The 12433-nt window shown below is 41.3% G+C and overlaps 1 protein-coding gene across 2 annotated transcripts in view; it reads right to left on the reverse strand.

Moving 5' to 3' along the window:
• Positions 1 to 237: 237 nt before the first annotated feature.
• snu (ABC-type transporter snustorr) overlaps positions 238 to 12433 on the reverse strand; it is a 130498-nt gene continuing 118302 nt past the window's right edge. For both annotated transcript variants that reach the window (XM_028172390.2, XM_028172391.2), the window contains 8 exons: positions 9041 to 9219; positions 8811 to 8873; positions 7667 to 7822; positions 6608 to 6839; positions 5476 to 5600; positions 4473 to 4597; positions 2855 to 3099; positions 238 to 2548 (listed from right to left, as the gene is read on the reverse strand). In XM_028172390.2, the coding sequence (XP_028028191.2) occupies positions 2226 to 2548; positions 2855 to 3099; positions 4473 to 4597; positions 5476 to 5600; positions 6608 to 6839; positions 7667 to 7822; positions 8811 to 8873; positions 9041 to 9219 (1448 nt within the window). In that variant the 3' untranslated portion in view covers positions 238 to 2225. The remainder of the gene's footprint in view (positions 2549 to 2854; positions 3100 to 4472; positions 4598 to 5475; positions 5601 to 6607; positions 6840 to 7666; positions 7823 to 8810; positions 8874 to 9040; positions 9220 to 12433) is intronic.

The following is a 12433-nucleotide window of genomic DNA, read 5'->3' on the forward strand; positions in this document are numbered from 1 at the left end:
TATTTGTAACTGCACACACTAAATTATAACAGTATTACATGAATTGTCGACTTGAACAGTTCTCTTTTATTTCACCTACAACACTCCAATACAGTTACAACAACAACAAATACCAGTGTTGTATGCTTTCGTTAAATCGCCCAAAGCTTAGTAGTGTGTTGTTTCTTCATTTTCGCTTAAAGCAGACTCCGAGAGTCAATTTAGAATGAGGAAATATAGTTTGTATAAAATAAAACATTTTTAAATATTTGGTACAGTTTTATTGTATAATTGTCATTACAAAAAAATGTCAAAACTAGCATACAAACAATCACAGTGTAACACTTTCAACGTACAACAACTTAACGTGTAGACCGTTCGCATCGATGTTAAGTGCACACCGATTACTTCGACCAACCAGAGTAGACATTTGCGTGAAATTCATTTAAAAAAATTCATTAAAATCGATATGATTCAAAAATTATCGATAACAGTGACACCTCGCACTTTGTATCTAAATAATTACGCCGCAATTAAAACTAAACATATTCACCGAAGTCTATATACCGTGCTAACTGTACAATTACTAAAGTAAGGTTCTATTTCACTACAATTATGAAATAAAAGTCGATCAGTTTCACAAGGAATCTGTCAAAAATATTTACTAGTACAGCATAGATAATCTAAATTGATTTGAAACAAACTTTAATCAGCTTTATTAATTTCTAAGTAATCGACCGATTGACTTCAAATATCCTTTATTTTTTGCCAGATTTGAGTCTGGTGTATTCTTATTTAAATCAATAATAAATTGCTTTAACACAGATATATTAGAATTGAATTGGCACAGCCTTTGAAACAAATCGACTAAATTATATTGTCGAATTCAAGATGGCGTTTTCTTGATGATGTCTCGATTAAATCGTCTTTCGGTTTTGATTGAGCAGTATTCGGATAACGTTTGATGCAATGCAAGTGAAGTTCGCGGGCGCGGATACAGGAAGGCTCCACTATGGTTGAACACCTTATTGTTACTAAAAATCGTTCAACTAGCAAATAAATTTGTCGATTTTACGTAAACATTCAAACATTGCAAATGCGATATTCAGTCTTGACAATGTTTTATTTATTTACGGTCCTCCGGTAATGGTGAATACTTAAATTACACAATACGAGCTCTGAGAACGCAAACATTTATAAGATTTACATACTTCACTCCGGTCACCGTCCTCGTCGAACCCGTCGCTTGCGACGAAGGGCTCGACGAGCGAATTAACCCACAGACACAGCCCACTGAGTTTCTCGCCGGATCTTCTCAGTGGGTCGCGCTTCCGATCCGGTGGTAGATTCTGCGAAGCACTGCTCTTGCTAGGGCGGTGTTAGCAATTCTCCGGTTTGAGCCCCGCGAGCTCACCTACACAAGCTAGGGTACGCTGAAATAGCATCTCAAGGCTATCAGCACAGGTAGAAAAAAAAAAAAAAAAAAAACGTACTTCACACAATTAAAGAAAAACATCGTCATAAGACGATTGTAATACATATTAGATGGTTCTTTATGACAAAAAAAATATGTAATAAAATGAGCATCTCAAGCTTTTTTTAACGAATTATTACTGAATCTTGTAATGCTATGAAAACTCGTGAAACTTAAAGGAAATTCGACTATAAAATTGTCCCCAAACAAAAACCCTGTATCCGCTCCCGTGTAATTGTGATGGTTCTTCATAAAAACCACACTCGTCTATGGCACCATCTTAATCTATGGTAACTCACGTGTTCAATTATCTCTAACATTTCATGTCGATACAATGTTCCTTATATTACAAAAAAAAAGTCCTTTACCAGTATTATTATCGTATGTATTAAATCCACAACGTGCTTCGTCGCTGCGCCCTGCCTATCAGCCGTTCACATCCCAGTAACGTTTCGATCGTTGAACTAACTTCTAGAACGTTCTATCCGAAATTAAAAAACTAAAAGCGTCGCCCGGGTACCCGCTGAGTACGTGCGTACTCTACAGCTCGTTTATAAATACAGTTCTACTATTTACATTACGACTAAAGTCATTTAAGAGACAAACAGCAGCCTCGCCCGCCAGCCGCCATGCGCTCCCGAATTACTATTAATATAATCCAGTCGAAACACTCACGGGGTAATGTTTCGACTGTGATCATACGGTACATAAGCTAACACCTCACCGCGTCACACAACCGAGTCCGTAGCGCGATCCGTCCAGGATTTCGCATTTAATTCCGTTTGAATTTCAGGATCGTGAGGGTTACGATGAGGAAGAGCGCGATCCAGGCCAACGTCGACACGAAGCCCATGTACACGTCCGAGTCCGTGAAGGGCCAGCCCCGCGTCAGGATGGACCGCAGCGAGTTCGTGGCCAGGGTGAGGGGCAGGCAGAGGGACACGTAGCGCAGGATCCAGGGCATCCCTTCGATGGGCCAGATCACCCCGCTCAGCAGCAGCGTGGGGTAGAACGAACCCAGGGCCAACTGGATCGCGTTCCGCTCTAGCTCGCAGGCAGCCGATATCACGAACCCAAAGCACATGCCGCACAGACCTGAAGAGATAGTGAGATTGAAATGGAAGTCCTATACGCACCTCGAGCACCACAGTCCTCTCGCTACGTACCTTTTTTATTTTTTTTATTGCTTAGATGGGTGTACGAGCTCACAGCCCACCTGGTGTTAAGTGGTTACTGGAGCCCATAGACATCTACAACGTAAATGCGCCACCCACCTTGAGATATAAACGCATTACTGCTTCGCGACAGAAATAGGCAGGCCGGTGGTACTTACCCGCGCGGACTCATAAGAGGTCCTATCGCCAGTAAAAACCTTGTACCTTGTACAGTAAAAACCAGTACCTTGCAGCAAAGTCAGCATGATAACGAAGACGATGTTCCCATTATTCTTGACGCCGAACACCGATATCATGAAGATGAGCACCAGCGCCGTCTGTCCGCACATCACCACGAACTGGGTGACGACGTGCGAGAACAGGATCTCTCCGGGAGACACTCCGGCCACCCAGGATCGGTCCAGGAGACCCTCCATCCGTTCCACGATCAACGCTGACGATGTCAGGGCCACGGCGAGGAAGAATACGATGCTGGAAGACGTCAATATAAATCATACAGTTAATAAACAATACGGTGTTAGGTCAGAGGTCGTCCCGCTGTTCTGACACTGGGTTCGATTCCCGGATGCACTCAACTTTGGGAAATATATTTGATATTCTCTGTGTGTGATTCCGGTACCAACAACAACAGCAGGGAATCGTAGCTTGAAGCCGCATTACGTCAAACATTCATTTCCAACACAGTCTTTTTAAATTAACTGATAAATGAGGCTCTCTCTCTCTCTTTCGCTCTGTCTCTCTCGAGAACTCTCAATTGCCTAACAGTAATCGCCCGTCTAACGAATATAATATTATATTGATATTGTAGCTATGTTTCTATTGTAGGTATTTAATATTTTTCTTCATTATTTAATAATGCGCATAAAGGTTTTTAATAGTCCACTCTCTAAATATTGTTTAGCGATAAAACCGCCTATTGTACAATTATACCTGCCTCTTGTTAATTATGTTTAAGTGTGTAATAAAGTATACTACTATTTTTCCCTATAATAATTCGCTTTGCTGTCATCAATGTGGATGAAAACAGAAGATTTTTGTATAAACAAAACGCAAATAGCTAAATAAATTAAAATTATCATTAAAAGCTTGCAGGCGTCCATTGGTATAGGCTCCTCAAGGTTTAGCACGGTGACCTTCTGCAGGTCGTCGGTTGTCGAAGTGCTCGCTATAACCTCAAAATCCTTCCAGCTGTGCGGTAACTACGGTTCTTTTGAGAATCTCCTCATCCCTGACTCAATCGCTTTTTTTTATTTATTATTTAATTACGGTTACCCTATTCCAGCGTAACCGTAACTAGTAGGTGAGCTCACGGGGCTCAAAACTGACGACGTTGCTAACACGAACCTTAGCAAAAGCCGTGCTTCGCAGAATCTACCACCGAATCGGAAACGCGATCCACTGAGAAAATCCGGCGAGAAACTCAGTGGGCTGTGCCTGAGAGTTAATTTACTCGCGCAAGGAAACTTCAGACATATCCCTTTGTAGATTGCGCTATGAGGTGCCCCGTTAAAAATGCAAAAAGTCAATTTCCGGTAAGCAGCGGCTTGGCTCTGTTGATTGCTGATGTCCATTAGTGACGGTGATCACTCATCATCAGGTGGGTCGTGTGCTTTCTTCTTCTTCTAAATTGTATCACTCTTGACAGAGTGGTCGTGATCGTCATGTAGTGTTGGAAGGGGCAGACTAAATGCGTCTCACGATGTCGCGCCATCTCTCCCTGCTCGAGACCATTCTATTGCACTTATTTAGGGGACCTCCCACTGTTGTTTTAATTTGGCCCACCGCATTGATCGTCGAATGCCTACAAGGGCAATAATAAAAACTAAATGCAGCGTTGTACTCACGTTAATATGACGCCGGGAGCTACGAAGTCTGTGAACGAGGGGTTCTTATTCCCGTATATGGGGTCCATGAAGTCGATCGGGATGTCGCCCAGCTTCGGGTTGTAGTCGCAAGTCTCCAACAGGCCCTGCGGATTGAAGCTCATGGTACACCTGCTGCTAGTGGAGTCCACGGACATCACAGCGAAAATGCCTATACCCACCTAGATACATGAGGTTGTATCTCTCATAAGGCATCGCAAGACTCTTAGGCGCCTACAATGTGACGTCTTTACAAATACCCTCAATTTTACCGTATTAAATTCCACTGTATTGCTTACGTCAGATTTTTATCTTTTGTTTTAAATGATTTGGAAGAATGATCATTATCTCTAACAATATATGAGCATATTATATTGAGCCCGCCCGATATTGACATCAGATTTGAATATTTTCTTTTAATAATTTAGAAAAATAGTCATCGTCTTTAATAATATGAGTATATAGGCATTTTATATTGAGTTCGTCCAATATAATTAATTACATTTTATTGCCTTTGTAGGTAGACGAGCATACGGCCCACCTGATGTGTGGTTACCGTCGCCCTTGGACATCAGCAACGCCAAGTCCCTCCCTACCATAAAGGTGGACGGAGACAACTTTGGTCTTGGGTAGTTCACGACACCAGCGCATTCGACCGACTAGCACTACGTAGGAGACTAGCGGACCCGGCGAACTTTGTTCGTCCACACGGTTTGTTTCAAACACATCAACCGGTCAACTTGTTACAACCGGTTACGTTTGGCTGTCAGTTGCGTTTTTTTATACCACGTTTTATGTCACGTCTCACAGGAACGTGATAAAAAGTAATCCTATGTCCTTCTCCTGGTTCTAAGCTACCTCCCCACCAATTTTCAGCCAAATCAGTTCAGCCGTTCTTGAGTTATAAATAGTGTAACTAAAACGACTTTCTCTTATATATAATATGTAGATTGTGCGCTACAACCCATCAACAACTCTGCGTTACCTTAGCGAAGTCCCTGTACGAGAACTGTATGTCCCGGTTGAGCATAAGTCCGATCTGCTGGTTGGACATGTCCAGCCAGACTTGAACCTCGGACGACGTCACCGTCTCTTCATCGGCCGTGTCAGCTGCGGGGTCATTAAAACATTCAAACATACAGACAATAGGTTTTTGTCATAGGAACACATTTAAGTTAAGGATAACTACTCCAAGTGGCTTCAATCAAGAACCGAACCGGGAATTTGGAGCAGTGATCACTAATTTCCCTTAGATTGGTACATAAATAAATAGTCTAAGTTATTTAACATTTGACGCTGACGAAGGTGATAGGTCGAAGGTCGAAGTTGGTTAACTGGTGGTAGGACCTCTTGTGAGTCCGCGCGGTAAGCAGTTATGCGTTTCAGTTTGAAGGGTGCGGCAGCCTTTGTAACTATTCTGAGACCTTAAAACTTATATCTCAAGGTGGGTGGCGCATTTACTTTGTAGATGTCTATGGGCTCCAGTAACCACTTAACGCCAGGTGGGCTGTGAGCTCGTCCACCCATGTAAGCAACAAAAAATGTAAATTTCTACCCTCCCCCCCCCCAATAGGGGTCTGAAATCTCAAGAGACATGAAAGTGAAGTCTACGAAGTATTAGATGCGAATAATGGCAGGCAACGGTGGCAACGGTAGGAAACGCGTTTTGCCCATTCCTGCCGGGAAACTGAAATGTGTTGGCACTGCAGCTAATATTTCCACCGCTTTTTTTTTATTGCTTAGATGGGTGGACGAGCTCTCAGCCTACCTGGTGTTAAGTGGTTACTGGTTACATAGACATCTACGACGTAACTACGTCACCCACCTAGAGATATAAGTTCTAAGGTCTCAAGTACAGTTACAACGGCTGCCCCACCCTTCAAATCGAAACGCATTACTGCTTCACGGCAGAAATAGGCGGGGTGGTGGTACCTACCCGCGCGGACTCACAAGACGCTTACGTTTAATTTGAACTCTTGTCCATGCTGGATGTAGCTATTCCCGTTGTAATGTCTGTCGGGACCGTTAAGCACAAGGTGGTGGATATGCCCTTAAATTATCGTGTTGGTTGACAGTCACTGCCAAGCCGTTAGATGGTATTAGAGTTAAAATCTTACCCAGAGCCAATCTGGCGACCAAAGAATCCGTATAATTCTCATTGAAGTACAGAGCGCCCCAGGCTTCACCCTGACGGACAGCGTCCAGCGCTGACGACAGATCAGCGTAGTACTCCTTTATCATGTGGTCGCTCAGGTTGTCCAGGTATCGACAGGAGAGGTTCTTCATAGAGCAGGTGTGGTTGTAGGGACAGTCGCCGTCTATTATCCTCACGTCTTCGTTGACTACGGCCTGTTGATGCGATTCGGATTATTGCAGTGGTTTACGACACATCGTTAGTGAGCTCCTTGTGGCTTAAAGTATGATGCGACTGTAGTGGTGATCGCGCTCAACATGTACTCACGAAGGACTTCCACGATGAAGCAATAAAATCGTGCAATAAAAATTAAAATCCCAAGTTTTATAAGTCTTTGTAGTCTCTAGCGTTTCTTTATTAGCTTAAGTTAGTAGACGAGCTCACGGCCCACCTGGCGTTAAGTGATGACCGGATCCCATAGACATCTACAACGTAAATGCCGCCAACCACCTTGAGACATGAGTTCTAAGGTCTCAGTATAGTTACAACGGCTGCCCCACCCTTCAAAGCGAAACACATTACTGCTTCACGGCAGAAATAGGCAGTGCGGTGGTACTTACCCGTGCGGACAAACAAGACGTCCTACCACCAGTAAATGAAGGTTTGAAGAAGAAGACAGTAATTATTCAAATCAACTGAACTCAAGACTAATTTGGCGGACAGGTTTTCTGTCTACCAAGTGCGAGTAGTCACGATAGACTATTCTAGCTTCACCCTGACTTGTGGGCGAGCTCACGAGGCTCAGCCCCAGAGAATCCGCTAATATTACCCCTAGCAAGAGTAGTTCTCGGCTGAATTTACTACCGGATCAGTAATACAGCTCATTGAAAAGATCTGGTGGCTCATGTTGTAATATTTATAGATTCCGATAACCACATAACAGGAGATGGAGGACTGGTTCGTTCTCACAACCATGCAACAAAAGTCGTATTATAAACTCCATTCTTGTGTTCACTAAAGAACTAATAACAAAAATACTCACGATCCGTAGTCCTGTCGGATCCCTTCCGATGGCCAGACAGAAGAGAATGACTTGCATCACTGGGAGAACGAAGATGAACAGCATCACGCCGATGTTCCTCCACATGCGCAGGAAGTTCTTCTGGATCAACGCTTTTATCTTCCCTCTCGACGTCAGCTGGAATGATCACGTAAGCTTTGTAGTAAATGAGCACTCCCTTTTCGCTGTGAAGTAGCCGTGCGGTCCACTCGTGGGTCCACCGGCCGAGTCTTGGGTCTTATGTGTCGTACAGACATACAAACAGTCATGCTATGATTCAGCAGCTGTGAGAGCTCGTTCTGCTGCTAATTCCCTACTTATAGTGTCTGTGTCTTTACTTTATTTCCTTACAAAAATGATTAGTAGGAGTTTTTTAAGGTTTATGGGTGTTTTTTATATATATTTTTTTTTTTTTTTTTTTATTGCTTAGATGGGTGGACGAGCTCACAGCCCACCTGGTGTTAAGTGGTTACTGGAGCCCATAGACATCCACAACGTAAATGCGCCACCCACCTTGAGATATAAGTTCTAAGGTCTCAAGTATAGTTACAACGGCTGCCCCACCCTTCAAACCGAAACGCATTACTGCTTCACGGCAGAAATAGGCAGAGTGGTGGTACCCACCCGCGCGGACTCACAAGAGGATATATTTTATTCCGCTACATGGGTAAAGGACACAGAGCGAATGGCCAGTTGAGTGTTTGAAGGTGAAGAGGAGAAGGGCGGAGCAATAAAACAGAGGATCCCAAGCACCGAGAATCGACAGATTATGGTAGATACCTCAAGCATATCTAAAACACTAAAAATCCGCTCATAAATAAATCATCACCTAAATCACAGTGACTTTACCTAATGGAGAATGTTGGCGCCAGAGTCATGGTCGTTTCTATATGCACTCGTGAGTGTGCGTGAGCATGGTTATGAAGTGTTCTTGCGTGGGCGTGTGCGTGTGTTTGTGTGTGTGTGTGTGAATACGGGATTATTATTGTTGTTGTTAATTGACTTTATACTAACTTCGAGACCGCTGATCTGCTGGCAATGCAAAAACACGAAGAGAAACATTCGCTTTTAAACTTTTCAGATAGTTTTGGATAAATATTTGTTTGTAAATTAGAATCGAACTTACATTGAAACAATTCCCACAGTCTTCGCACTCCGCGGCCACGACCTCCGTGACTTTACCGGGAATCTGAAAATAAATTCACGATAAATCGGTTATTTTTACTAAACACCATTATGTCTACTCCTGCCGACTACCGGTCGCGTTTTAACGCTGGTGACGACGTTCGCGGCGATATCCATGGCCTCTATTAGTTACCGAGCTATAAAAAACGTAATAAGACATTTGGAACTCACGTCTCCGTTAGACCCAGCTCCGTGGTCTACAATGAGCACCTCTTTGGACTGGTGGAAGTTCAGGCCCACGACCTGCCCGTCCTCGGCCGCGTAGGGCGCCTCCTCGCGCTTACACATCTTGTTCAGACCGAGGGCTCCTCCGCCGGTCACGTTTAGTTCCACTACTTGATTCGATTGACCTGAAAAGAAAAACATTACTCGTTCAAGTTACTTAACAAGGTCGGTATTGTATCTATCAAAGTCTATGTTGCTTTTCGATGACAACGAAAACCATATTAGAAACACCATTTTGATGTTTCATAACGATGTTTCTCATTTCTCATAACCATGATCAAAATGATGTTTCTAATGTGAAATTTCTATTTGAAACATGATTTTGACCCCCCTTAAATCGTCGGACTAACTCGAAATTTGGCATACTTATTAAGGACCAAAGACAATTCAATATATATAAAAAATATATTGAAATAATTGAAATCCAACTAAAAAATAAAAAAATATTTTATTGTAAAAAAGCGTGGGTTGCTATTCAGGATATTATCAAAATAACCCTTCTACATACATCTGTTCATAAAATATTTATAACTACTGATACCATGCACCCCACACTTTGTTTTTACAATAAAAACATTTACACTATTTTTAATTCAAATTTATTAAAATTTATTTTATGTTTTTTAGTTGGATTTTCTATAAAAAAAATTTAGTTTTTTTAAACTATTATTTATTATCTAATGTGTTACGTCTGTGATAGAAGAATATTAAATGTAGTTATAGGAAAAGTTAATTTTGTGTTATCGGCCTATCTTAATCGGAAACGGTCCTGGGACTCAATCTAGGAAAAGGAAGCTTAGTTATTATCTCATGTTATTATCTCTGTGGACTCTGGTAACTACTAAAAAACAAGCGGCCTAGGAGAAGGTAAATCAGTTGAATCATACGCACGCGTTGCAAGCAATACCTTCAGGAGTATCCTTTATTTGTCTGCTTAGTGTGAGTTTTTTAACGTTCTCGATAGCGTAAAAGTTAACTCAAATTTGTATGCCGGGTAGGTACCACCACCCCGCCTATTTCTGCCGTGAAGCAGTAATGCGTTTCGGTTTGAAGGGTGGGGCAGCCGTTGTAACTATACTGAGACCTTAGAACTTGTCTCAAGGTGGGTGGCGCATTTACGTTGTAGATGTCTATGGGCTTCAGTAACCACTTAATACCAGGTTGGCTGTGAAATCGTCCACCCGTCAAAGCAATAAAAAAAAAATTGGAACAGCGCCCCTAGCGGCAAACGTAGGCAAACGTTAGGAGAACGTTAAAAACTCGCACAAGTACAATGATTCTCCCGCAGGCTAAATCCTATTCATGTATATTAATACAGTCAAAACCGTTTACTGCGACATCGTTTAATACAACATACCGGTTATAATAACCAAGAACAAAGGTCCCGGCTGAATGCCATATGACCGCCTTATTAAAAATATTGCTTTCTACGACATTGGTAATAACGACATACCTCATAAAACGACCACATTTAACTAATATTTCGGAGAATTAGATCTGTTAGAACGACCGGCTAAGCTGTATTGTAAACAATTTGAATAGGTATCCACATTTGTCTTCAATGGCTTTTAAAATCAGGAAAAAAAACAATAGGATGTAGTTTGTGTAGTAGTGTAGGGTCTTTTCTAATTCTTAGAAACAAAACACGTGCATGCGGTAGGTAGTCAAAGCCCGCTTCTTCATATCTCTTCAGTTAGTTTGTTACTTATCTATACACAAGACGCACCAAAACTTTGTGGAGTTATTCGTGAAACTTTCAAAATGTCCCAAATAAAAATAAAACAAATTAATATTGAAGAAAAAGCGCGTATTATATAAATATATTTTTTCAATACATAATTCCCTATCGATTTGTTTGTACTTGCACGATACACATTAAACATCACCGGTTGTTACGACTATCGGTTTTTACGACTGAATATGAGCAGTCCCTTCGATGTCGTTATAACAGATTTTGACTGTATATACGATTCATTTTGATGTCGTTTTTTGCATCAAAATTCAGTGACTGTACTAAATAAGTTTCAATTTCAAATATACATAATAATATGTAAATCTTATAATATTGTGTAGTACATTTATATGTAGAACAACCTGTTTCAAAATTCAAAGAACATTAAGCAGATAATCATTTATTAAAAACGTTCGAGAAAATTTCCAACACGTGAATGTTTTGTGTCGACAATAATTTACGTAATTCCCCGAGATCGTAGTCTTAATTATACGATACGACACGATATAATATACGATTATCGTACGAAGTCAGACGTCATCATGCACTTTAAGTATTGAATTATTTCTACTTTATGAGTATAAAAAGAACGTGAGAATATTAGAGATTTTTTTTATTCGTTTGATGGGTGGATAAGCTCACAGCCCACTTGATGTTAAGTGGTTACTGGAGCTCATGGACATTTACGACGTAACTACGTCACCCACCTTGAGATATTAGTTCTAAGGTATCAGTATAGTTACAACGGCAGAAATAGGCAGGGCGGTGATACCTACCCGTGCGGATTCACAAGAGATCCTACCACCAATAATTACGCAAATTATAATTTTGCGGGTTTGATTTTTATTACACGATGTTATTCCTTCACCGTGGAAGTCAAATCGTGAACATTTTTTGAGTACGTATACCATTAGAAAAATTGGTACCCGCCTGGGATTCGAACACCGATGCATCGCTCAACACGAATGCACCGGACGTCTTATCTTTTAGGCCACGACGACTTCTAATAATATATTTCGATGTTAAGCTTGTGTGCAATGTTTGAAGCAAAAAATAATTTACATTCCCTTGTTTGTTAATAAGATTCTTATTAATTATATAGTAGGTGTCTATACTTTTTGTTATTGTCAAAAAAACTAAGGATTAGCGTTTTAAAGTTAAGAATTATCAACTTTATAGCGCCAACATTAACCAACTATTTTTTTTCTAAGTATATATTTGGTTATTAATTAATATTTTTCATCATCATCATCATCTCAGCCTGTCCATTGTCCAATGCTGAACATAGGCCTCTCTAAGTGATCTCCAGTGCGGCCGGTCCGTTGCCACCTGCATCCAACGTGACCCAGCGGTTCTTACCAGGTCGTCGGTCCATCTCGTAGGTGGCCGTCCCACACTGCGCTTGCCAGTACGTGGTCTCCACTCGAGGATCTTTCCGCTCTTTAATATTTTTACTAGTATTAAATATGAATTTCGGATTTGTTTAGCAACACTGCCATTATGATCTTGTGACATGAACGCACAATGAGGTTACATGTAATATGGCTTCCGATGTATCCAATTCTAGCAACGTTTCACAAATACGCAGCCTTGTGTTGCGACGTTGC

The sequence above is a fragment of the Bombyx mandarina genome, chromosome 26 (genome assembly GCF_030267445.1).
Source record: "Bombyx mandarina strain Sakado chromosome 26, ASM3026744v2".
NCBI lineage: Eukaryota > Metazoa > Arthropoda > Insecta > Lepidoptera > Bombycidae > Bombyx > Bombyx mandarina.